Raw genomic sequence first — 26,811 nt, 5'->3', positions numbered from 1 at the left:
TCTCCATCCCTATCTCCACCTCCATCCCCATCTCCATCTCCATTCCCACCCCCACCGCCATCTCCACCATCCCCATCCCCAACTCCATCTCCACCTCCATCTCCATGCCCAGCTCCATCCCCATTCCCATCCCCACCTCCATTCCCATACCTATCTCCATCCCCATCTCCAACTCCATCTGCATCCCCAACTCCATCTCCACCTCCATCCCCATGCCCAACTCCATCCCTACCGCCATGCCCATCCCCAACTCCATCCCCATGCCCATCCCCATCCCCATCTATCTCCATCCCCATCTCGATCTTCATCACGATCTCCCTCTCCATCTCTATATCTCTAAATCCATCCCCATCCCCGTCTCCGTCCCTGTCCCCGTCCCCGTCCCCATCCCCACCGCCCTCGCTCCCCCACACCAACCTGCCTCCTCCCTCTCGTTGACTTCGAAGCAGCTCCAATAGTCCTTCTCCTTCATGACAATTTTCCTCCTGTCCAGGATCTCGAAGGTGAGCTCCTCGGCTGTCATGGTGGCCGGGATCTGGACAGAAGGGACAGAGGGAAGGGACAGGTCTCCATCAGCCAGTGCCTGGGTCTGTGCCACCCTCGTGCTGCAGAGGGGCCAGCTCAGAGCCACCCCGTGCCACCACAGAGGTTTGGGCATGCAACAGGGGGGGTCACTGTCCCCTCTGTGTCCTCCTCCCAACGACTCACCTTGACGTGCTGCTCTGCCTCTGTCTTCTTCTCCTCCAGGTAGACAGTGCAGATGAAGTCCCCAGCTTGCTGGAGGGCAACGGGAAAGCACTTCAACCTGCAGCTTCCCACGTGGGGCTAAATGCCCCCACGCAGCATGGACACCCCCTGCCTGGGGCATCTCCAGGAGATGCTGGAGTGAGGTCCCCATGCAAAGCTGGTGCCCCAGGAAGGTCTCCCATGTCCAGGACCCACCTGCTTCCCGCTGGACGCTGCCTCCCGCATCTTCATGATGGCCATGATCTCATCCTGCTGCTTCTTCATCTCTTGGTCATTGACCTGCCAAGGAAGAGGAGCCCATGGAGCCATCAGGGTTGACCACATCACCCTTAAGTTTCACCGCAGCAGCAGACGCGTGTCCCCAGGGGAATCTGCTCCCCTGCCCAGTGGTGCCAGCACCTCCATGCTTGGGGGTCCCCAAGGTTTGCAAGGACATGGACCCCCATCCCTTCTTCTCCAAAGCAAGGAGATGTCCGCAGATAGATTAGATCCAGCTTCTTCTTCCTTCCACCTCCCCATCCCCTGGGAATGTCCACACATCGGCCTGATCCAGAGCAGTGCCAGAGGTGGGAGGGGGGTGAACCTACGTTAAAGATCTTCACGTAGTGGCTGATGAGGTCCTCCACCACGCGGCCTGCCTTGTAGTCCTTCCCGTCCGTCTGGAAGAGCGTGGGCCCGAAGACGATGGCCAGGTTGTGCGTGTTCATCTGGTTCTCCCCGGAGAAGAGCTGGACCCTGCGGGGAACCCCGTTACGATTCCTGCCCCGCAGCCCCCCCGGGACCCCCCTCTTCAGCCTTGCCAGGGGGAATGTGCCCCACATTGGGACGTGATGCTCGGCTTTGGGCACAGCTTGACCCCAAATCCCGCTCCTTGCTTGGGATGTGTGCCAAGGGATGAGGGCTCTCCTCCATCCCAGGACCCCACAGCAGTTGGGGAGATGCCCCACGGGGGCTTGAGGACCCCAGGCTCGGCCATGCCATGGGATTGGCCGTCCACGTCGTACCGAAAGAGGTGGTTGATGAGCGCCTTCAGCGTGGCCCGGTTCACCGTGGGGAGGGTGTCCAGGAGCCGCCGGTACTCGCCGATCTTCTCTTCCTCATCCTCCAGCGCTGCGAGAGGGGCACGAGGGAGAGGATGAGCGCGGAGTGGGCGGGGAGGTGAGGTTAAGACCCACGGCCCCACCATCCCTTCTCCAGACCCCACCTCGGACCCTTCTGTCCCACCATTGGGGCTGGAGCACCCCAGCTCCAGGGGGCTGGAGCATCCCAGGGCTGGAGCATCTCAGCTCCATAGGGCCAGTGCTTCCCAGCTCCATGGGGCTGGACCACCCCAGAGCCAGAGCATCCCAGTTCCAAGGGGACAGAGTGTCCCAGCTCCAGGGGGCTGGAGCATCCCGGCACCATGGGGTTGGAGCATCCCAGTTCCAAGGGGACAGAGTGTCCCAGCTCCGGGGGGCTGGAGCATCCCAGCACCATGGGGTTGGAGCATCCCAGTTCCAAGGGGACAGAGTGTCCCAGCTCCGGGGGGCTGGAGCATCCCAGCACCATGGGGTCGGAGCATCCCAGCTCCATGGGGCTGAAGCATCCCAGGGCTGGAGCATCCCAGCTCCACAGGGCGGAAGCATGCCAGGGAAAGAGCATCCCATTTCCAAGGGACCAGAGCATCTCAGCTCCACGGGGCTGGAGCATCCCAGTTCCACAAGACTGGAGCATCCCAGCTCTGTGGGACCGGAGCATCCCACAGCCGGAGCATCTCAGCTCCACGAAGATGGAGCATCCTAGGACAAGACCATCCCAGCTCCACAAGAGTGGCGCATCCCAGCTCTGTGGGGATGGAGCATCCCAGCTAAACAGGGCCCTGAGCATCCCAGCACCATGGGGTCGGAGCATCCCAGCTCTGTGGGGCTGGAGCATCCCAGCACCATGGGGTCGGAGCATCCCAGCTCTGTGGGGCTGGAGCATCCCAGTGTCATGGGCTCAGAGCATCCCAGCTCTGTGGGGCTGGAGCATCCCAGCATCATGGGCTCAGAGCATCCCAGCTCTGTGGGGCTGGAGCATCCCAGTGTCATGGGGTTGGAGCATCCCAGCTCTGTGGGGCTGGAGCATCCCAGCGTCATGGGGTCGGAGCATCCCAGCACCACGGGGTCAGAGCATCCCAGCTCCGGGGGGCCGGAGCATCCCAGCATCATGGAGTCAGAGCATCCCAGCTCTGTGGGGCTGGAGCATCCCAGTGTCATGGAGTCAGAGCATCCCAGCTCCAGGGGGCCGGAGCATCCCAGCGTCATGGAGTCAGAGCATCCCAGCTCCGGGGGGCCGGAGCATCCCAGATCTGCACACCGCAGCTCCCAGCTGTTTTCCCATGGGGTGCCCCCATCCCAGATTTTCAGGGGCCCGATCCAGAAGCACAGAGTGAGGGGGGTCTGGCTCTCTGCCCTGCCCCAGCCCCAGCCGTGCCGGAGCACGGGGCTACCCCAGGGTCAGCGTGGGTCCCTCGGTCCCACCAGCCCCCCCAGCAGCCCCCCCCCAGGGCTCACCCGTCGCCCGCAGCCAGTCCTGGCCCCACCGCCCGGTGAAGAGCCCATCGCCGAGGTCGCGAAAGAAGCGTTTGAGGGTGTTGGCGACGTCGTCCACCTGGTGCTCGCCCTCCTTCAGGCGCACGCTGCGGGCGTCCCGGCGCAGCACCTCCAGCAGGCTGGTGGTCTTGGAGTTCTGCCCGCTTTTGCGGTAGATGCCCTCGGAGGTCAGCCCTGCGGCACAGCCCGTGCGGGTGAGACCCTCTCCGCGGGGGACGGCCACCCATCCCGGCCCCCTTTCCCACCCACTGGCTCCCCATCTCCATCCCTGGAGCCTTCTCGGCATGGAGAGGAGAAAGCTTCAGGGAGACCTTACAGCCCTTTCCAGTTCCTAAAGGCGGCTTATAAGAAAGGTAGAATCGTGGAATCACAGAATCATGGAATGGTTTGGGTGGGAAGGGACCTTAGAGATCATCTCATTCCACCCCCCTGCCCTGGGCAGGGACACCTCCCACCAGCCCAGCTTGCTCCAAGCCCCGGCCAACCTGGCCTTGAACCCCTCCAGGGATGGGGCAGCCACAGCTTCTCTGGGCAACCTGGGCCAGGGGCTCACCGCCCTCACAGCCAAGAATTTCTGCCCGAGATCTCAGCCCAATCTCGCCTCTTGCAGCGGAAAACCCTTCCCCCTCGTCCCATGGCTCCCCTCCCTCATCCAGAGTCCCTCCCCAGCTTTCCTGGAGCCCCTTGAGGGACTGGAAGGGGCTCCGAGGTCTCCGTGGAGCCTTCTCTTCTCCAGGCTGAACCCCCCCAAGTCTCTCAGCCCGTCCTCCCAGCAGATGGGGACAGACTTTTTAGCAGGGCCTGTAGCGATAGGACGAGGGGGAACAGTTTTAAACTGAAAGAAGACAGATTTAGATGAGATATTAGGAAGAAATTTTTCACTTTGAGGGTGGTGAGCCCCTGGCCCAGGTTGCCCGGAGAAGCTGTGGCTGCCCCATCCCTGGAGGTGTCCAAGGCCAGGTTGGACGGGGCTTGGAGCAACCTGATCTAGCGGAACACATCCCTGCCCAGGGCAGGGGGTTGGAATAGGTGGCTTTTAACGGTCCCTTCCCACCCAAACCATTCCATGATTCCATGGCCAGATGCCACTGGCAGGGAGCCAGCGCCGCGGCTCCTTCCCACCCTGCAGGTGTTGCCGCGACCGCCGCGGAGCTGCGGGCTGGAGCCAAAGGCCTGCTCCGGCCAAATTCCTCCCACGGAGCTGGCGTGGAACCTCAAGGAGGGAGGGCAACCGGTGTCACGAGTGCGTCGGGTCTCAGCCGGCCACCCCCACCCCACCCCCAGCCGCTGATGGGCTTGACCCGACCCCCCCAGCGATGGGCGACGGCACCTACCGCACTGGGTGATGTAGTCGATGCAGCGGTCCACCAGCAGCGGGACGTCGGCCTCCGTCAGCTGCTGCTCCGACAAGGTGTCCCCGGCGCTGCCCGCGGCCTTCTGGATGGCGTGGACCCAGCCCAGGAAATCCAGCTTCCTCTCCCCCTGGATGTACAGCGTCCTGCCGGCAACGCCGGCCTCAGCGGGGGGACAGCCCCCCCCCCCGGCCTCAAAACCCCACCATGGATCCCCGGGAAGGGCCTGAGGGTGGTCCCGGCTCTCTTTTGGGGGTCCCCAGTCACGGTGGGGAGGGTGATCGCGCACCAGGACGGGGGGGGAATTGGGCTGAGTGTGATATTTTGCTGGGGGGGTGTCTCACACCCCCCACACACCACCTCTGCTCTCACCTCCGCCTCTCCACCAGCACCAGCACCTCGTTGTCCCCCTGGATGGCTGGAAGGGAAGGCAGAGAGGCCGTCACCCACAGGCATGTGGGGTCCCCCAGCCACCCTCAGCCCCACACAGCCCCAACAGTTCCAGCTCCAGCCCAAAGGGGACCAGCAGTGCCCTTCCAGGGATGGAGAAGAGGATGGAGAGGAGGAAGAGCAGCAGCACCTCTATCTCCATCCCCATCTCTATCCTCATCCCCATCCCCATCCCCATCCCCATCTCCATCTCCATCCCCATCCCCATCTCCATCCCCATCCCCATCTCCATCTCCATCCCTATGTCCATCTCCAGCTCCATCCCATCTCCACCTCCATCCCTATGTCCATCTCCAGCTCCATCCCCGACCCCATCTCCAGCTCCATCCCATCTCCATCTCCATCCCCATCTCCATCCCCATCCCCATCTCCATCTCCATCCCCGTCCCCATCTCCATCTCCATCCCATCTCCATCCCTATGTCCATCTCCATCCCATCTCCATCCCTATGTCCATCTCCAGCTCCTTCCATCCCCATCTCCACCTCCATCCCCGCCTCCGTCTCCATCTCCATCCCCATCCCCATCTCCATCTCCATCCCCGTCCCCATCTCCATCCCCGTCCCCATCTCCATCTCCATCCCATCTCCATCCCTATGTCCATCTCCAGCTCCTTCCATCCCCATCTCCACCTCCATCCCCGCCTCCGTCTCCATCTCCATCATCTCTACCTCCATCCCATCCCATGCTCCACGGAAGCAGCATCCACCCCCACCCCCTCCCCACCCAACGTTGGGTGCTGCAGGACGTGGGGGACCCCAAGGTGCTGGTTGGGGTTGAGGGCACGCACAGAGCTCCTGCAGCTTGCGCAGCTGGAGGGGCTCCTGCCGCTCGCCGTCGGGGCAGGAGAGGTGGAGCGCGGAGCCGGCCAGGGCGAACCAGCCTTCCTTGGCTCGCTCCAGGTTCAGGCCACCCTTGTAGTGCAGCCGGCCCAAGCGCTCGAAGTCCAGGGCCAGCAGCTCCTCGGCGCGGGGGTGGACGAAGGACTGAGGCGGGGAGGAGAAGGGACGGGTCAGCGCCGCGGGCACTCGGCTTCCCCCTCCCCAGCCCACCCCCAGCTCCCCCCAAGGCCACCTTGGCGATGGACTTGAGCCATTCCCGAGCGGAGTCGGGGCTCTCCGACCCGAAGAGGTAGAGCCGCTCCGACTCCGTGTACACCTCGAAGGTGCTCTCGAACCTGCGGGAAAAGGAAGGGGGGAAAAGGGGAGGCTGAACGGTGCGGGGCACAGGGACGGAGCAGCCCGCCCCCCCCCCCACGGAGCATCCGCCAAAGGTTGGGGAGGTTTGGGATCCCACCGCCGCGGCCCCCGGCCCCAGAACATCCCCCCAGTGCCGGCAAACAGGGGATGGCCAGGGGCTACAAAGGGGCTACAAAGGGGTTATAAAGGGGCTACAAAGGGGTTATAAAGGGGCTACAAAGGGTCTACAAAGGGGTTATAAAGGGGCTACAAAGGGGCTACAAAGGGGCTACACAGGGGCTACAAAGGGGTTATAAAGGGGCTACAAAGGGGTTATAAAGGGGCTACACTGGGGCTACAAAGGGGCTGCAAAAGGGGGAGTTACAAAGGGGATACAAATTGGTTATAAAGGCGTTACAGAGGGTCTACAAAGGGGTTACAAAGGGGTTACACAAGAGGTACAAAGGGGTTATAAAGGGGCTACAAAGGGGCTACAAAGGGGTTATAAAGGGGCTACAAAGGGGCTACACAGGGGCTACAAAGGGGCTACGAAGGGGCTACAAAGGGGCTACACAGGGGCTACAAAGGGTCTACAAAGGGGTTATAAAGGGGCTACAAAGGGGTTACACTGGGGTTACAAAGGGGTTCCAAGGGGGATACAAAGGGGTTATAAATTGGCTGCAAAGGGGCTACAAAGGGGTTACAAAGGGGATACAAAGGGGATAGAAAGGGGCTACAAAGGGGCTGCAAAAGGGGGGTTACAAAAGGGATACAAATTGGGGGGGATACAAATGTGTTACAAAGAGGATACAAAGGTGATACAAAGGGGATAGAAAGGGGTGATAAAGGGGCTGCAAAGGGGTTACAAAGGGGTTATAAAGGGGTTACACAGGGGCTACAAAGGGGTTATAAAGCAGATACGAAGGGAATACAAGGGGGGTGTGAAGGGGCAACAGAGGGGTTACAAAGGGGCTGCAAAAGGGGGGGTTACAACGGGGATACAAATTGGTTATGAAGGCGTTACAGAGGGTCTACAAAGGGGTTACACAGGAGATACAAAGGGGACAGAATGGGGTTGTAAAGCGGCTGCAAAAGGGTTACAAAGGGGTTACAAGGAGGATACAAAGCGGTTATAAATTGGCTGCAAAGGACTTACAAAGCGGCTACAAGGGGGTTACAAAGGGGCTACAAAGGGGTTACAAAGGGGATACAAAGGGGATAGAAAGGAGTTAGAAAGGGGCTGCAAAAGGGGGGGTTACAAAAGGGATACAAATCGGTTATAAAGGCGTTACAAAGGGGATACAAAGGGGATAGAAAGGGGTGATAAAGGGGCTGCAAAGGGGTTACAAAGCAGATACAAAGGGGTTACACAGGGGTTACACAGGGGTTACACAGACTCCCTGCAAAGTCAGCATCCTCCGTGCCGCCACCCACGCCACAGGGGCCAGCGGCGGCCTGCGGCCAGCAGCCCCCCGCTCCCCCCCCAGCGCCATGCCACCCTTCCCACAAGCGAGACCCCGGCATGCCCGTCCCCGTGGGGGGTGGGGGGCGCCTTTGTTGGGGGGGGGCTCACCCGTGGGCGTGGGGGGGGTTGTTCACCAGGCAGACCATCTCCTCCACCTTGATCTCGCCGTTGGGCACGGCGTTGCGGTCGCTCTCGTAGTAGCTGAGGACGCCGTCCTGCAGCGCGCACCACCGCCGGCTGAACTCTGCGCGGCACAGGGACGCTGCTGGCCAGCCCCCCCCCCCCCCCCCCCGCCCCCCCACCACCCACCGGGTGCCCACCCGCTCCCCTCCCCCTCAAACCCAGCCAGATGCACCTCCCCGATGCCTTTGCGTCACCCTGGGGAGCTGGGGACGGTGTAACCCACCCCCCCCGCGTCCACCCACCCCCCAACCTCCTCATCGCCCACCGACCCACCATCAGCCCCCCGACCCACCCCCCCAACCCCCCCCCCGGCCTCGACCGACCCCTCGCACCCCCTCTTTGCCAGCCCCACAAACCTTCCTGGCCCTTCCGCTCGCCCACGGGCTTGGCCATGGAGGGGGTTTTGTAGAGGAAGCCGTTGTGGGTGACGGAGGGCGGGGGCACCCAGTAGGGCTTCTCCTCGCTGCCCCCCACCTCCAGCCGCGGCGCCTCTGCAAACGGGGGGGGACAACCTGTCATGGCGGGGGGTGGGGGCTGAAACCCTCCTGTACAGCCTCCCCCCCCCCCGCCAAGAAAAAACCCCCTCTGCACGGCTGGGGGGGCCCAGCGGCCATGGCCTGCAGTGGGGTGCAGCGGGGTCAGGGATGGGGGGGGGGGGGGTGACAGCAGTCCACGTCGCCCCCCCCGGGTTCTTTGCTGGTGTGACATGAAGGGATGAGCTGGACGGGGGCTGTAGTGGTGGCACCGGCCACTTTGCACCCCCCCTCCCCCCCCCCACCAAAACGGCTGGGTGTCCCCCGGCTCAGCACAAGGAGGAGGAGCCCAAAAGCACCGTGAGCCCCCACCATGGCACGGCCGGGGGGCACCCAGACCCGGGGCTGACGGGGGGTCAGTGGGGTCAGGCTTATCCACCAGGACGGCATCCCGCATCCCGCGTCCTGCACCCTGTATCCTGCATCCCAAACCCTGCATCCCAAATCCCACATCATACATCCTGCATCCCACGTGCTGCATTGTGCATCCCACATCCCAAATTCTGCATCCCACATCCTATATCCTGCATCCTGAATCCTGCATCCTGCATCCCACATCCCTCATTGCACACCCCACATCCTTCATCGCATGTTCCACATCCCGCATACCACATCCCACAACCTGTATCCTGCATCCTGCATCCTTCATCCTGCACCCTTCATCCTGCATCCCGAATCCTGCATCCTGCATCCCACATCGTACATCCCACATCGTGCATCGCATGTCTTGCATCGCACATCCCGCATGCTGCATTGCACATCCCACATCCTTCATCGCATGTTCTGCATCACACACCCTGCATCCTGCATCCTGCATCCCACGTGCCACATTGCGTGTCCCGCATCCTGCATCCCGCATCCCGAATCCTGCATCTTGCATCCTACATCCCCCCGTCCTACAACTCGCATCCCACATTGCGCATCCCACATCCTGCATTGCACATCCCGCATCCTGCATCCCGCATTGTGCATCCTGCATCCCGCATCCCTCATCCGCTATCCCCCATCCCCCATCCCGCATCCCACATCCCTCATCCTGCATCCCGCATCCCGCATCCCTCATCCTGCATGCCACATTACGCGTCTTGCATCTTGCATCCCACATTCTGAATCCTGCATTCTGCATCCTACATCCCGCCTCCCACATTGCGCATCCCATATCCTGCATCCTGTATGCTCCATCCCGAATCCTGCATCCCACATCACACATCTCACATCCTGCATCCTGCCTCCCACATCCCGTGTCCTGCATCCTGAATCCCGCATCCCACATTCTGCATTGTGCATCCTGCATTGTGCATCCCGCATCCCACATCCCGCATTGTGCATCCCTCATCCCCCATCCCGCATCACTCATTCCCCATCTCCCATCCTACATCCCGCATCCTGCATCCTGCATCCCGTGTCCTGCATCACGAATCCCGCATCCTTCATCCTTCATCCCACATCCCACATCCCCCATCCTGCATCCTGTATGCTCCATCCCGAATCCTGCATCCCGCATCACACATCTCACATCCTGCATCCCGCATCCCGCATCCCGTGTCCTGCATCACGAATCCCGCATCCCACATTCTGCATTGCGCATCCCACATCCCTCATCCCGCATTGTGCATCCCTCATCCCCCATCCCGCATCACTCATCCCCCATCTCCCATCCTACACCCCGCATCCCGCATCCCGTGTCCTGCATCACGAATCCCGAATCCTCCATCCCGCATCCTTCATCCCACATCCCACATCCATCTTGCATCCCATATCCCACATCCCGCATCCTGCATCCTACACACCAAATCCTGCATCCCTCATCCCACATCCCACATCTCGCGTCCTGCATCCCATATCCCATATCCCGCATCCCGCATCCTGCATCCTACACACCAAATCCTGCATCCCTCATCCCACATCCCACATCTCGCGACCTGCATCCCATATCCCATATCCCGCATCCCGCATGCCCCATCCTGCATCCCACTTCCCACATCCCCCATCCCACATCCCCCATCCCGCATCACTCAGCCCCCATCCCGCATCCCATATCCCACATCCCCCATCCCTCTTCCCGCACCCCGCATCCCACGGCCGTGCCCCCCCTCCCCGCATCCCGCCCTTCCCTCCGGGTCCCAGCAGAGTCGGGGCGCGGGGACCCCCCTAAAGCCCCCCCCGGCTCCGGCCCGCTCCGCCCCCGCCATCCCGGTCCCCCCCGGCGCCGCCCCCGGCGGGGGGGCGGGCTCAGGGTTAGGTCGCCACAGGTTCACCGGGGCCTCTCCCCCGCCGCCCCCCCCCGCAGACCCCCTCCCCTTTTTTTCTGCTGCCGCGTCTGGAACGGCCGCGCCGGCCCCGATTTGGGGCCAAATCCAGCTCCCGCCGGGGGGGAGGCGGGGGGGGGGGGGGAGGGAGGGGGCGGCTTCCCGGGGCGGGGGCACGGATGGGATCGGTTCCCTGGGAGCCCACCCCGAGAGGGGCTTTGGGGGGGGCGGGAGAGGCGGTTCCATCCCTCCCCGCGAGCACCCGCCTGCATCCCCGGGGGGGGGAGGCTGGACCCCTGTCCGCCTGGGGACCCCCTGGACGTGGGGGGGGGGGGGGTCCCCAAAACCCTTCTCCTGGGAGGGGGGGGGCACAGAGTCCAGCAACCAGGGACCCCCCTGCCAAGAAGCCGGTGGGGCACGATGTGGAACTGGGACCAGCTCCAAACATCCCTGTGCCCCCCCCCCGGGACCCCCAAGAGGTGCTGGTGGGGGCTCTGAGCCCTCCAGGGGGGGTCCCCAAAACCCTGCTCCTGGGGGGGGGGTATGAGCCTGGCAACCAGGGACCCCCCTGCCAAGAAGCTGCTGGGACCAGCTCCAAACACCCCTGTGTCCCCCCCACCAGGACCCCCAGGAAATGCTGGGGGGGGGGGGGGGGTGTTTGAGCCCTCGGGGGGGGTCCCCAAAACCCTTCTCCTGGGGGGGGGCGCAGAGCCCAGCAACCAGGGACCCCCCTGCCAAGAAGCCGGTGGGGCACGACGTGGAACTGGGACCAGCTCCAAACACCCCTGTCCGTCCCCCCCCCAGGAGATGCCGGTGGGGGGGTTTGAACTCTTGAGGGGGGGTCCCCAAAACCCTGCTCCTGGGAGGGGGCACCCAAAACCCTTCTCCTGGGGTGGGGGGAGGGGTGGGGGGGCACTGAGCCCGGCAACCAGGGACCCCCCCTACCAAGAAGCTGGTGGAGCACGATACGGAACTGGGACCGGCTCCAAACATCCCTGTGCCCCCCCCCCCCCCCCCCCGCCTCGGGACCCCCGGGAGATGCTGGGGGGGGGGGGTTTGAGCCCTTCGAGGGGGGGGGGAGGGTTCGGGGGGGGGGGGGTGTCAGCCCTTACCTGAGGTTTTGTTTTGGAGCAGGAATTCCATCTGCAGCCTCTGCCCGCTCCTGCGGGCCAGGGCCAGCGGCGTGGGGCACTGGGGGTCGCCGGTGGGGCAGGACGCCCCCGCCCCACAGAAAAGCAGGGCTTGGGTCTCCGCCAGGTCACCGGTGGTGACGGCCACGCACAGAGCCTGAAGGAAGACGACGACGGCGGCGGCGATGAGCGAGGCCGAAGGCTCCCGAGGATCAAATCCTTTCCCCCCCCACTCCCCGCCCCGCCACCCTTCCGCCGGCCGAAAGAAAAAACTTGGAATATGGGGAGAAGCCAGACAGAAAAAAAAAAATAAATAAAAATAAAAAATAAAAAAAAAAAAAAGTTGGGAACTGGGCGGCGAATTCCCGTTCCTGAAGGAGCGCCCGGGGTGAAGTCATCCGGGGCGGGCCGGCTTCGGAGCAGGAAAACAAACAAGCCCACATGCGAATTCCACTGGCCACCCGGACCACCCCCCCCTCCCCGGCTCCCCACGGCGTGCCCCCCCCGAAGGCGGCCGCCTTCGGGGGGGGCACGCCGTGGGGAGCCGGGGAGGGAGGGGTGGTCCGGGTGGCCACCGGAGCCATGGGGGAGTTGGGAATGCCGAACGCTGGCATTCCCGCCTGCCCGCGGCCAGCATCGGGAATGGGTGCTGGCCACCCTGGGGTGCTCCCCGTCCCGTCCCCCCCCGACACCCCATTGTCATGGGGGGGGAGGGGGGGGGGGTTGGATGTGGGAAGGGGGGTCCTGCCTGGGATTGGGGTCTCCAGCCTGGGAACGAAGCCACTTGTGTCCCATCCCAGGGATGTCACCAGCAGGGTGCGGGCAGGGATACATGATGCAGGCAGGGATGCAGGCAGGGGTGCATGGGTGCAGGCAGGGGTGCAGGCAGGGATGTATGGGTGCAGGCAGGGGTGCACGCAGGGATCCAGGGGTGCAGGCAGGGATGCAGAGGTGCAGGCAGGGATGCATGGGTGCAGGCAGGGATGCAGGGGTGCAGGCAGGGATGCAGGCAGAGGTGCAGGTGGGGATACATGGTGCAGGCAGGGATGCAGGCAGGGATGCAGGCAGGGATGCATGGGTGCAGGCAGGGGTGCAAGCAGGGACGCATGGGTGCAGGCAGGGGTGCAGGCAGGGATCCAGGGGTGCAGGCAGGGATGTATGGGTGCAGGCAGGGGTGCAGGCAGGGATCCAGGGGTGCAGGCAGGGATGCATGGGTGCAGGCAGGGGTGCAGGCAGGGATCCAGGGGTGCAGGCAGGGATGCAGAGGCGCAGGCAGGGATGCAGGGGTGCAGGCAGGGATGCAGGCAGGGATGCAGGGATGCAGGCAGGGATGCAGGGGTGCAGGCAGGGATGCAGGCAGAGGTGCAGGTGGGGATACATGGTGCAGGCAGAAATGCAGGCAGGGATGCAGGCAGGGATGCAGGGATGCAGGCAGGGGTGCAAGCAGGGACGCATGGGTGCAGGCAGGGGTGCAGGCAGGGATCCAGGGGTGCAGGCAGGGATGCAGAGGTGCAGGCAGGGACGCATGGGTGCAGGCAGGGGTGCAGGCAGGGGGTGCAGGCAGGGAAGGGGGTGCCACTGACCCTGTCCAGCTCCTGCTGGTTGCCGAAGAGCGGGTGGTAGCGCCGGTACTTGCCCTCCCGGTACTTGGCCAGGAGGAAGCGCCGCCGGTCGCCGCTGCTGCTGCTGGGGCCGATGGCCTCGCTGGGGGGCACGTTGGCCGCCCAGAACCGGTTGCCCACGGCGTTGCCCAACTGGCAAAAGAGCTGGGGGGGGGAGGGGGTGTGGAGACAATGAGAGACCGGTGTGGGGGGTGCTTGGGGGGGGGGGGGGGGATGGGAATGGGGGGGTTCTAGGTTTTTTTTAGCGGGGGGAGGGTGAGCAGGGCAAGGGGACGTTCACAGCCCAAAGCCACCGCTGGTGGCCCAGGGCTGCAGCGGGGTGGGGGTGTTGTTGCCCGGGGTGGGGTGCACGCAGGGCTGCTCCCCGCCCAGCCCCACGGAAAAAAAAAAAACACATCTGGAAAAATATCAAGCACATCTGGAAAGCAGCAGCCAGCTGCAGGCGCGGAGCCGGGGCGGCGGCTGGGGGGAGGGGGGGGGGGGGGTGTGTCCGTGGCCCCTCGCCATCCTGCTGCGATGCTCAGCCCCCTCTCAGGGAGCCCCCACGTCCCGTCCCCCCCCCCTGCCAAGTGAGCCCATGGGTGGGGCTCTGGCAGGACCCCCGGATTCTTTGGGGTGGGAGGGGCGCAGTGGGGCTGGGGTGGGGGTGCGGGGGTGGGAATGGTCGGGAGCAGCAGCTGGAAGCGTTTGAGGGCTCCAGGGAGCGGGCGCTGCTGGAGGTGGGGAGGGGGGAGAAGTGGGGGGGGGAGGCAGGGCAGGAATGGGGGGTCTCAGGGGGGCGGCGGGGAAAAGGCGTGGGGGGGGGCAGGAAGGGCCTGCGGCACCACGCCAGCCCCACGGCTCTGCAGCCATCGCCCCACAGCAGCCCCATGGCTCTGCAACCCCACAGCAGTCCCACAGCTCTGCCTCATCTCCCCACGCCAGCCCCATAGCTCCGCAGCCCCACACCGGCCCCACAGCCCTGCAGCCCCACACCGGCCCCATAGCTCTGCAGCCATCCCCCCACATGCCAGCTCCATGTCTCTGCAGCCCCATGGCTCTGCAGCCATCGCCCCACACCAGCCCCACAGTTCTGCAGCCCCACACCAGCCCCACAGCTCTACAGCCATCGCCCCACGCCAGCCCCACAGCTCTGCAGCCCCACACCAGCCCCACAGCTCTACAGCCATCGCCCCACGCCAGCCCCATAGCTCTGCAGCCATCTCCCCACACCAGCTCCACGGCTCTGCAGCCCCACATCACCCCCCTGGCTCTGCAGCCATCACCCCACGCCAGCCCCACGGCTCTGCAGCCCCACACTGGCCCCCTGGCTCTGCAGCCATCGCCCCACACCAGCCCCATGGCTCTGCAGCCCCACGGCTCTGCAGCCCCACAGCTCTGCAGCCATCACCCCACGGACAGGCAGACGCCATCAGTCTGTGGGGCGGTCACACAAGTGCCACTTGCCCTCGCCGTCGTGCCCAGGTGGGTGCCAGCCATCCACAGACCACGGGGACAGGGGGCTGCCGGGGGTCCCCTCCCACACCAAGTGACCCCCCAGCGTCACCCCAAGGCTGGCAACACCCCGCCGTGCTCCTGCGGTCCCTGTCCCACAGCCGGTGGGTCCACCATGGGGAGATCCGCCATGGGGAGGGGACGGGGGTGTCACCTCCCCCCCCTCCCCCCCCAAAAAAAAACCAAGGCTTTTGGGGCTGTTCTGTGCCGATACCTCGATGAGCTCCTCCGTCCACACCTTCCTGTCCATCTTCAGGCTCCGGACCTTGGTGATGCCGGGGCCCAAGCCTCGGTGCTCCCCTGATGGCGAGACGAGCCCTTAGGGACCCGCCAGGGTCCCCAAGGCCAAGGACAGGGGACGCACGGCCCCATCCCGCATCCCGAATCCGTCTCCCCCGGGACGCGGGTACCTGCGCATCGCTTGCAGATGACGAGGCAGAGGTTGATGGAGGCCCAGTCGGGCTGGGGGGAGCCGCAGTCGGCGCAGAAGCGGTTGGGCTCCACCGCCCAGATGCGCTCGGCCACCTCCCAGTTGGAGAGAGCGGCGGCGATGGCCTGTTGCATGGCCTCCACCCACTCCGCCTTCTCCGGCTCCGAGTCGGCCAAGAAGCTGCCGGTAGGGAATGGACGGGGTTGAGGGGTGGGATGGGACGGCGATGGACATGGACATGGAGATGGGGATGGAGATGGAGATGGGGACGGGGTGCAATGGGAGGGGATGGGGATGGGGATAGAGATGGGGATGGGATGGAGATGGGGATGTGGATTGGATGGGATGGGGATGGGGATGGGGATGATGGAATGCGATGGGGATGGGATGGGGATGAGGATGGGGATGGGATGGGATGGGATGGGGTTGGGGATGGGGATGGGAAGAGGATGGCATGGCATGGCATGGCATGAGATGGGATGGCATGGCATGGGGATGGGGTGGGATGGGGATGGAATGGGATGGGAGTGGGCTTCCACCCACTCCTCCTTCTCCTGCTCCAAGTCGGCTGAGAAGCTGCTGGCGGGAGAGGGACGGTGAGGGATGGGATGGGGTGGGATGGGGATGGGATAGGGATGAGGATGGGGATGGGATGGCGATGGGGATGATGGGATGGGATGGGATGGGATGGCGATGGGGATGATGCGATGGGATGGGGTGGGGTGGGATGGGATGGGATGGAGATAGGGTGGAATGGGGATGGGACAGGGATGGGGATGGAAATGGGGAAGGGTGTGGGGATGGGATGGAGATGGAGATGGAGATGGGATGGAGATGGGATGGGGATGGGATGGGATGGAATGGGATGGGGATGGGGATGGGGATGGCATGGGGATGGCATGGCATGGCATGAGATGAGATGCAATGGGATGGGATGGGGATGGGGTGGGATAGGGATAGGGATGGGATGGGGTGAGGTGGGATGGGGATGATGGGATGGGGATGGAATGGGATGGGAGTAGGCTTCCACCCACTCCTTCTCCTGCTCCGAGTCGGCCAAGAAGCTGCTGGCGGGGGAGGGATGGTGAGGGATGGGATGGGGTGGGATGGGGATGATGGGGTGGGGTGGGGTGGGATGGGATGGGATGGGATGGGATGGGATGGGATGGGATGGGATGGGATGGGATGGGATGGGATGGGATGGAATGGCGGCTCTTCCCCTCCCTCATGGAGCTACCGAGTTGGAAGGGACCTTCAGACCCAGTCCCACCAGAGCAGGGTCACCCAGAGCAGGTTGGAGATGCGTTTGGGATATCTCCAGAGCAGGAGACTCCACACCTCTCTGGGCAGCCTGTGCCAGGGCTCTGCCACCCTCAAAATGAACTTCTCCTTATTTTCTTCATTCCAGTTTGTGCCCGTTGCCCCTTGTCCTGTCCCCGGGCACCACTGAGAAGAGTCTGGCCCCATCCTCTTGCCCCCCGCCCTTTAGCTCTTGCTGAGCATTGATGAGATCCCCTCTCGGTCTGCTCTTCTCCAGGCTGAACAGCCCCAGGGCTCTCAGCCTTTCCTCAGCACAGAGATGCTCCAGCCCCTCAGCATCTCCGCAGCCTCCGCTGGACTCTCTCCAGCAGTTCCCTGTCCTTCTGGAACTGGGGAGCCCAGAACTGGACCCAGTGCTCCAGCTGTGGCCTCCCCAGGGCAGGGCAGAGCAGAGGGGGAGGATGACCTCCCTCCACCTGCTGGCCACGGTCTTCTTGATGCCCCCCAGAAGACCATTGGCCTTCTTGGCCACCAGGGCACACGGCTGGCTCATGGGCAATTTGTTGCCCACCAGGACTTGCCAGCAGGTCAGCCCCAGCCCGTACGGGTGTGTGGGGCCATTCCCCCCCGCCGGCTCACCTGAAGGTCCTGTACGGCGTGGTGAGGTCGAAGCCCCGGCGATCCACCTCCTTGACGTTGCCCACATTCATCTCGATGTAGGTGATGCCGATCCCCAGCCGATAGTCCTGGGCCGGGGGCGGGGGACGGACACGGGACACGTGGTGGCACTGCCAACACCGCTGACACACACCACACCAGTGCCACAGGTCCCCCCAGCTCCCAGCCCCAGGGGGGACTGCAGTGGGTGCAACACTCCCGGGGCACCCCAAGGCGTGGAGGTGACGGGGAGGGGGGGCTGCAGCCTGGGGGTCACCCCCGTGGCATCCCAGCTGTCCCCATTTCGGGGGGGTGGCAGCCCCTGGGGTGTCCCGTCTCGCCGCTCTGCTCCGCTCCGGCAGCGGATGCGAAGGGAAGGGGATCCCCCTCCAAATGTCACCGGGTTCCCCGCCGGGTGCCACATTTCCCACCCCCCCCCACAGCCACCCACCTCCGCGTTCTTGTAGAGGAACACTTTGTCCCCGGCCACCGCCACAAAGAGCTTGTGCTTGAAGCCCCGCAGCTCCAGGAAGCCGCTCTTGTCGGCCGGGTCGGGGGCGCCCTCGGTGGCGGTTGGGGACAAGGACGTCCCTTCCGGAGCTCTGCCCTTCCGCTCCTCCGCCATCTGCTGCAGGGTCCGCATCCACTCGTTACGGTCCCCTGCGGGGACAGGGACACACACACAGGTCAGGATCAGCCCCTGGGCAGAGGAAGGGGGGGATGCGGAGCAGCTGGGGACACCTCGGAGAGGGGATCCCCCCCCACCCCGTCTCACCGTCGCTCTCGGCCCGGAACACGAAGTTGCGGTTGTTGGTGACGACCTCAAATTTCTGGTCCCCGACGCTGGCCACACGGGAGATGGAGGAGACGGGGATGAACCGCTTGGAGTAGGCGTCCTGGGCGGGGGGAGGGGAAGATGGACTGAGACACAGCGCTCGCCCCGGGATCGCGAGAGCATCCATGTCTGGAATCTCCAAGACGGGATGGGTATCACGCTGGGATGGCGATGCCCAGAGCATCCGTATCCCAAATGCTCCGAGACAGGATGGGTACCCAAAGGCTCTGAGACAGGACGGGTACCATCCCAGGATCACGATGCTAAGAGCATCCATATCCAGGAAGCTCCGAGATGGGATGGTACCGCCCCAGGATCACAATGCCAAGAGCATCCGTGTCCAGGAAGCTCCAAGATGGGATGGGTACCACCCTGGGATCACAATGCTGAGAGCATCCATGTGCCAAACACTCCGAGACAGGATGCGTACCACTCTGGGATTGCGATGCCAAGAGCATCCGTGTCTGTGAGGCTCTGAGATGGGATGGTACCATCCCGGGATCACGATGCCAAGAGCATCCATATCCAGGAAGCTCCAAGATGGGACGGTACCACCCCAAGATCACAATGCCAAAAGCATCTGTGTCCAGGAAGCTCCAAGATGGGATGGGTACCACCCTGGGATCACAATGCTGAGAGCATCCATGTCCCAAACGCTCCGAGACGGGATGGTACCGCCCGGGGATCACAATGCCCAGAGCATCCATGTCCGGGAAGCCCCGAGACAGGATGGGTACCACTCTGGGATTGCAATGCTGAGGGCATCCGTGCCCAGGAAGCCCCGAGATGGGATGGTACCACCCTGGGATCGTGATGCCGAGAGCATCCGTGTCCAGAATCTCCAAGACAGGGTGGGTACCGCCCTGGGATCACGATGCCAAGAACATCCACGTCCTGAAGGCTCCAAAGCAGGATGGTACCACCCCGGGATCGCAATGCCCAGAACATCCATGTCCAGAATACTCCAGAGAGACAGGACAGTACTGCCCCGGGATCGCGATGCTGAGAACATCCGTGTCCAGGAAGTCCCGAGACAGGATAGGTACCACCCTGGGATCATGATGCCAAGAGAATCTGTGTCCCACAGGCTCTGAGATGGGATGGTACCGCCCCAGGATGGCAATGCCCAGAGCATCCGTGTCCCAAAGGCTTCAAGACAGGGTGGGTACCATCCCAGGATCACAATGCCAAGGGCACCTGTGTCCCAAAGGCTCCAAGACAGGTTGGATACCATCCTGGGATCGCAATGCCAAGAGCATCCGTGTCCTAAAGGCTCTGAGACGGGATGGTACTGCCCCACGATCACGATGCCGACAGCATCTGTGCCCAGAATAATCTGAGATGGGATTGGTACCACCCCGGGATGGTGATGCCAAGAGCATCCATGTCTGGGAGGCTCTGAGATGGGATGGTACCACCCTGGGATCGTGATGCCAAGAGCATCCGTGTCCGGAATCTCCAAGACAGGAGGGGTACTGCCCCAGGATCGTGATGCCAAGAGCATCCGTGTCCAGAATCTCCAAGACAGGGTGGGTACCACCCCGGGATCACGATGCCAAGAGCATCTATGTCTGGGAGGCTCCAAGACGGGATGGTACCACCCCGGGATCACAATGCCGAGAGCATCTGTGTCCAGAATAATCCAAGACGGGATGGGTACCACCCCAGGATCATGATGCCGAGAGCATCTGTGTCCAGAATAATCCAAGACGGGACGGTACTGCCTCGGGATGGTGATGCGGAGAGCATCGGTGTCCAGGAGGCTCCAAGCATCCCATCCCGGTGCCAGCATCACCCCAGCACCCACCAGGGATGCTGCCCCTTGGCACAGCCGGGATGCCCAGAGGGACCTGGCCCCTTTGTGGGGGCCGGGGGGGGGGGACGTTTCTCACCCTGAGCCCCCACGTCCCCCCTCCAGACTCACCTTTTCGCTGTCAAAATAGCGGAGGTAGTCGGCGTCCAGCTTCACCCAGCGCCTCTGGTAGATGTAGGACCTGGGAAGGGACCGCAGGGACCCGGTGGAGGGGACGGGAGCCGGTGGGACCCCCAAACCCCCCCCCCGGGGCTGGGGCAGCCCCCGCCCCGCTCGCCCCACGGCACGTGCGCCCTTGAACTCGGTGGAGGGGTGAGACACGGGGACGCGGCTCCTGCCTTCATGCCCCAGTTGCCAAAAGCCCGGGGGCCACCTCGCCATCGATCCCGGGGGGACGGCGATGGGGACTTTGTGCTTCCCTCCAATTAAAAACGTGGAGTTGGGAAAAGGGAGCGGGGGGGCTGCCCCTAAAACCCCCCCACACACGCACACACACACCCCCCCCCCAGAATCCCGATTTGCAATTATTGCTCAGGACCTGACGAGGGTTGAACGCAGGGGGACCCGTGCCAGGGAGGTGGGGGCTGGTGGCACCCCGGGCTCCTGTGTGACAGAGGCGGGAGCGATGGCATGGGGATGGGGTGGGGGGGGGATGTGGGGGGGTCCCAAGGCTGGAGCAGAGCCCACGGGGGGACCCCTTCACCCCACCGAGCATCAAACTCCGCAGCCCATCCACCCCGGCGTCGGGGCTGCAGGGGAAGCCAAGCTGGGGCAAGCCCTGGGATGCAGCCCCTGACCCCCCCTCCCTCCCCGGCCCCCCCGGTGCTCCCCCCGGCCCCACAGCTCCGCGTTGCTCAAGGGTTGGTTTGCCCAGGAAGGGTTTCGCCATCCCTCGCCGCACGTCACGCTCGGCCTCTGCGGAACCGGCGACCGCAGCCGGGACGAAAAGCGCTCGGCTCTGTCGCGGTTTGGGGGGCGGGGGGGGATGTCCCACTCCTGTCCCTGTCCCCTGGGGGGCACAGACCCCCACCCCCCCAGGCCCCCAGCCCTGCCCCGGCTGCTTTTAGCTGCTGAGGGCTCAGGGGTTTTCCTGCCATCGCCTTCCTCAGGCTCCGGAGCTGCAGCCGGAGCTTCCTCCTCCTCCTTCTCCTCCTCCTCCTCTTCCTCCTCCTCGCCGGGCTGCAGCTTGCCCACAGCCCAGCTGCAGCTTGCCCCAAACATCCCTCCAAGGCTCCGGCTTGATTTTTGCCTCCCAGCTGGCAAAAGGGCTCTTTGAGCAGGTTCTGTGCCAGGATGGGGGCAAGCGAGGTCACTGGGCTACCTGGGCTCCCTGTGCACACTGGTCTCACTGGCCTCCCTGGGCTAGTTGGGCTTCCTAGACTCATTGGTCTCCCTGGGCTCATTGGGCTACCTTGAGCTCCCTAGGTTCCCTGGGCTCATTGGACTACCTGGGATCACTGGGCTACCTGAGCTTGCTGGGCTTGTTGGGCTCACTTGGCTAGCTGGGCTCCTTGGTCTTGCTGGGCTCATTGGGCTACCTGAGCTCCCCAGGTTCCCTGGGCTCGCTTGGCTAGCTGGGCTACCTGAGCTCTCTGGGCTTGTTGGGCTCACTTGGCTAGCTGGGCTCCCTGGACTCACTGAGCTCCCTGGGTTCCCTGAGCTCGCTGGGCTACCTGGGCTTGCTGGGCTCGTTGGGCTACCTGTGCACACTGGGATCACTGGCCTCCACGGGATCGCTGGGCTACCTGAGCTCACTGGGCTCACTTGACTAGCTGGGCTCCCTGGGTTCACTGGGCTCATTGGGCTACCTGGGCTCACTGGGCTACCTGACCTCTCTGGGCTTGTTGGGCTTGCTTGGCTAGCTGGGCTCTCTAGGCTCATTGGGCTACCTGGGCTCCCTGTGCACACTGGGCTCACTGACCTCCCTGGGCTCTTTGGGCTACCTGAGCTCGTTAGGCTTGTTGGGCTCATTTGGCTAGCTGGGCCCCCTGGGCTACCTGGGCTAGTTGGGCTCCCTGGGCTATGTGGGCTACCTGGGTTCCGCGGGCTACCAGGGCTCGCTCGCCCTCCAGCACAGGGACACGCACCCAGTAGCCCCCATAGCCTGAGGAAAGCATTTTCACCAAAAATGGGGGGTTTTAACCCAAATTAGGCGTTACCCAAAGTCATCCCCTTTCACCCCCGGCAGCACCCGCTCCGAAAAAGGCTTTTTCACCAAAAATGGGGGGGTTTAACCCAAATTAGGCGTTACTCAAAGCCATCCCCTTTTCGCAGGCAAACGACCCCCCCCGTGGGCAGGAACCCTTGGGGGGAGAAGCGGGGAGCGTCGTGTCCCCCCCCCCCCAGCTCCGGGGACACGCGCGAGGCAGCGGTGGGCGTCCGTGTCCCCGTGTCCCCCCCACCCCACTGCCCCGTCCCCTCACTCACCCCTGCGGCGGGTTCTTGTCCAGCCACCCCTCTTTGATGGGGGGCGAGGGGGGGGCGGCGGCGGGGCCCTCCATGCTGCCGGAGCCGGGGGGCGCGGGGGGATGCGGGCTGGGGTCCCTGTCACTCCAGCCGCTGCCACCGCTGGGGACACAGAGCCGGGGGAGGAGGGGTAAGAGCTGGCGGTCCCCAAGGCGGGGGAGCTGGTGGCCGGGCGGGCACAGCTCCCCCCCCCCGCCCCTCCCCTCCCTGCCCCCCCCCAGCCCGCTGCAGCCTCCCCGTGTCCTTCCCCCGGGCGCGGGCACCGCCAGCGAGAGGGGACAACAACGGTGACAGTCCCCGTGGGGGGGTCCCGGTCTGTCCCCCGGCGCAGGGGACGGCAGGGACCCAGTGGCAGCGCTGGGAAGGGGGACAGGGACCCTCCCGGGGACACACACACACACACACACACACACACACACACGGAACCAGCGAGGGGCAGAGCAGCTCTCGGGGCGTGCGGGGTCACGCACACGCATCACACGTGAGTACGGGCACGCACGCGTGACACACACCAGTGCACACGCATCCCCCGCCGCGCACACGCGTGTGCACACACACCCCTGCACACGCATCCCCACCAAAGCACACGCGTGTGCACACACCCCCTGCACACGCATCCCCAGCCATGCACACAGGTGCAAACACGCATGCACACGCATCCCCAGCCGCGCACACGCGTGTGCACACACACCCCTGCCCCCCCAGCTGTGCACACACGTCAACACACCCCTGCACACGCATCCCCAGCCACGCACATGTTTGTGAACACACGCCCTGCACACGCTTCCCTTGCTCTGCACACATGTGCACACACGCCCCTGCACACGCATCCCCAGCCGTGCACACGCGTGTGCACGCACACCCTGCACATGCATCCCCAGCCGTGCACATGTATCCCCATCCATGCACATGTGTGCATGCACACACCACAGCACACGCATCCCCAGCCGTGCACACGTGTGCACACACACCCCTGCACATGTCTCCACAGCCACGCACACGTGTGCACACACACATGCACACGCATCCCCAACTGTGCGCCCATGCATGCACACGCACCCTGCACACGCAACCCCAGCCGTGCACACACACCCTGCACACGCATCCCCAGCCATGCACACAGGTGCAAACACGCATGCACACGCATCCCCAGCCACGCACACGCGTGTGCGCACACACCCCTGCCTCCCCAGCTGTGCACACACACCTCAACACACCCCTGCACACGCAACCCCAGCTGCGCACGTGCGTGTGCACACACGCCCTGCACATGCTTCCCTTGCTCTGCACACATGTGCACACACGCCCCTGCACACGCATCCCCAGCCGTGCACACACATGTGAACAAACTCTGGCACACACATCCCCAGCCGTGCACACACGTGTGCATGCACACCCTGCACATGCATCCCCAGCCGTGCACACACATGCATGCACACCCTGCACACGCATCCCCAGCTGCGCACACACACCCTGCACACGCATCCCCAGCCGTGCACACACGTGTGCACGCACACCCTGCACATGCATCCCCAGCCACGCACATGCATCCCTATCCATGCACATGTGTGCATGCACACACCGCGGCACACGCATCCCCAGCCGTGCACACGTGTGCACACACACCCCTGCACATGTCTCCACAGCCACGCACACGTGTTCACACACACATGCACACGCATCCCCAACTGTGCGCCCATGCATGCACACGCACCCTGCACACGCAACCCCAGCGGTGCACGCACACCCTGCACACGCATCCCCAGTCATGCACACAGGTGCAAACACGCATGCACACGCATCCCCAGCCGCGCACACGCGTGTGCACACACCCCCTGCACACGCATCCCCAGCCATGCACACAGGTGCAAACACGCATGCACACGCATCCCCAGCCGTGCACACGCGTGTGCACACACACCCTGCACACACATCCCCAGCCACACACATGCATCCCCATCCATGCACACGTGTGCATGCACACACCGCGGCACACGCATCCCCAGCGGCACACACGTGTGCACACACACCCCTGCACATGTCTCCACAGCCATGCACACGTGCGTGCACACACGCCCCTGCACACGCATCCCCAGCCACGCACACGTGTGCACACACCCCTCAACGTGCATCCCCAACCATGCGCGCATGCATGCACACGCACCCTGCACACGCAACCCCATCCGTGCACGCACACCCTGCACACACGTCCCCATCTATGCACACGTGCGCCCACACGCATGCACACGCACTCCCAGCCACACACATGTGCGCATCCTTGCACACGCATCCCCAGCCATGCACACACACGTGCCCGCGCATCCCCGTCTGCGCACATGCGTGCACACACACACCCTTGCACACGCGTCCCCAGCCATGCACACACATGCCCCTGCACACGCGTCCCCAGCCATGCACACGTGTGCACACACACGTGCACACGCACCCCCAGCCCTGCACACACGCGTGTGCACACAGGTACCCCCTGCCCACATGCGGCTGCACCGGTTCCCACACACAACCTTGCCCACCTCGCTCCTGCCCACGTGTGCACACGTGTGTCCCCTCCCTGTGTGCACACACGCACGTGTGTCCCCTCCCTGTGCACACACATGTCCCCCTCCCTGTGCGCACACACACGCGTGTGTCCCCTCCCTGTGCACACACACACACGTGTGTCCCCTCCCTGTGCACACGCACACGTGTCCCTTCCCTGTGCACACACACACACGTGTCCCCTCCCTTTGCACACACATGTCCCCTCCCTGTGCACACACACACGTGTCCCCTCCCTGTGCACACACACACACACGTGTCCCCTCCCTGTGCACATGCACACGCGTGTCCCCTCCCTTTGCACACGCATGTCCCCTCCCTTTGCACACACACACACGTGTGTCCCCTCCCTGTGCACACACACACACACGTCCCCTCCCTCTGCACACGCACGCACACGTGTCCCCTCCCTGTGCACATGCACACGCGTGTCCCCTCCCTTTGCACACGCATGTCCCCTCCCTTTGCACACACACACACGCGTGTCCCCTCCCTGTGCACACACACACACACGTGTCCCCTCCCTGTGCACACACACACATGTCCCCTCCCTGTGCACACACATGCACGTGTCCCTTCCCTGTGTGCGCACACACACACGCATGTCCCATCGTTGTGCGCACACGCACACACGTGTCCCCTCCCTGTGCACACACACACACGTGTGTCCCCTCCCTTTGCACACACGTGTCCCCTCCCTGTGCGCACACACACACGTGTGTCCCCTCCCTGTGCACACACACACACGTGTGTCCCCTCCCTGTGCACATACGTGTCCCCTCCCTGTGCACACACGTGTCCCCTCCCTGTGCACACACACACACGTGTGTCCCCTCCCTGTGCACACACGTGTCCCCTCCCTGTGCGCACACACGCACACGTGTGCCACACGCGCTCTCCTACTTGTGGGGCCCAGCCTCGCCGCCCTCCTCCAGGAGCTCGTCCTCGCTGCAGAGGCTGTCGAGGCGCAGGGACCGCGGCCGCCCCGTCCCGGGCTCCGCACCCTCCTGCAGGGACAGAGGAGGGTGACAAGGACCCACAGCTGTCCCCTTGTGCCCCCCACCCCGTCCCGCGCCCAATCCAGCCCCAGTGAAGGCTCAGCTCCGTCCCCCCGCCCACCACCGCAGCAGAGCTGCCCCCCCAGCCCTGCCTGGTGTCCCCAGAGCAGCCCAGTGCCACCCCCTCTCCCTTGGGGACAGTCACCCAGCGCCACTCAGCACCCCCACGGTGGGACCCACCTTGTCGCCCATGTCCCCCAGGGCTAATTCCTCCTCCCAGCCGCAGTCCTCGTAGTCCGAGTCATCTGCAAAAGCCAGGGGGGGAAGATGCTGGGGGTCAGCTAGAGTCCTGTCACCCTCTGCCACCCCCTGTCACCCCCCCTGCCTGTCCCCACCAGCGCCAGAGCCCGGGGAGGGGGAGGACGGGTTTCCCCCTCCCTCTGCCCTTGGCAAACAACCCCTCTGGAGGCGGGGTGGGGGGCGGGGTGGTTATCCAGGAGTTTGGAAAAGAGCAGGGAAGGGCAAAGTCCCGCCAGTGACAACTCCCGGCGGTGTCACAACCCTCCTGTCACCGCCGGGAGGGGACTTGGGTGCCACCACGGCTTCACCCCGGAGCTCCTGTTGCTGGGGGGGCGGGGGGGTGTCCCTCCAGCTTGATTTCCAGGGGGGATTTCCCTCCCCCAGTCCCGGTTCCTCCTCATCCAGCACCCTCAGCAGCAGACACCCCGGCCGGCCAGCGCCCGTCCCGCGGGGGACAAGTGGCCCCCGACAGCCTGGCCCTCGCAGGTGCCATCTGCCAGCCCTGGTGATGACCACAACCA

General features: G+C 64.2%; 1 protein-coding gene across 9 annotated transcripts in view; it reads right to left on the bottom strand.

Annotated features, from left to right (window-relative positions):
* The window catches only part of ARAP1 (ArfGAP with RhoGAP domain, ankyrin repeat and PH domain 1), a 58,698-nt gene that overhangs the window by 12,480 nt on the left and 19,407 nt on the right, over positions 1-26,811 (bottom strand). For 6 of the 9 annotated variants that reach the window (XR_012585184.1, XR_012585185.1, XM_074572211.1 and 3 more), the window contains exons 4-26: positions 26,231-26,295; positions 25,896-25,999; positions 22,398-22,538; positions 20,082-20,151; positions 18,098-18,218; positions 17,774-17,982; positions 17,305-17,411; positions 15,386-15,585; positions 15,190-15,275; positions 13,443-13,625; positions 11,842-12,016; positions 8,304-8,459; positions 7,873-8,008; positions 6,196-6,298; positions 5,912-6,107; positions 5,045-5,090; positions 4,655-4,818; positions 3,282-3,494; positions 1,752-1,857; positions 1,335-1,482; positions 943-1,026; positions 709-777; positions 418-535 (exon numbers count right to left, since the gene is read on the bottom strand). Coding sequence is in view for 7 of the 9 variants with exons in the window: in XM_074572211.1 (XP_074428312.1) it covers positions 418-535; positions 709-777; positions 943-1,026; positions 1,335-1,482; positions 1,752-1,857; positions 3,282-3,494; positions 4,655-4,818; positions 5,045-5,090; positions 5,912-6,107; positions 6,196-6,298; positions 7,873-8,008; positions 8,304-8,459; positions 11,842-12,016; positions 13,443-13,625; positions 15,190-15,275; positions 15,386-15,585; positions 17,305-17,411; positions 17,774-17,982; positions 18,098-18,218; positions 20,082-20,151; positions 22,398-22,538; positions 25,896-25,999; positions 26,231-26,295 (3,000 nt within the window). In the remaining 2 variants the exon portion in view is untranslated. The remainder of the gene's footprint in view (positions 1-417; positions 536-708; positions 778-942; positions 1,027-1,334; positions 1,483-1,751; positions 1,858-3,281; positions 3,495-4,654; positions 4,819-5,044; positions 5,091-5,911; positions 6,108-6,195; positions 6,299-7,872; positions 8,009-8,303; positions 8,460-11,841; positions 12,017-13,442; positions 13,626-15,189; positions 15,276-15,385; positions 15,586-17,304; positions 17,412-17,773; positions 17,983-18,097; positions 18,219-20,081; positions 20,152-22,397; positions 22,539-25,895; positions 26,000-26,230; positions 26,296-26,811) is intronic. The other 3 variants (XM_074572213.1, XM_074572216.1, XM_074572218.1) reach the window with 1 other exon arrangement.

This window comes from Larus michahellis, chromosome 1, assembly GCF_964199755.1.
Source record: "Larus michahellis chromosome 1, bLarMic1.1, whole genome shotgun sequence".
Classification (NCBI taxonomy): Eukaryota; Metazoa; Chordata; class Aves; order Charadriiformes; family Laridae; genus Larus; species Larus michahellis.
The sequence above is the reverse complement of the archived record's forward strand: the minus strand, read 5'-3'. Positions and strand labels throughout refer to the sequence as shown.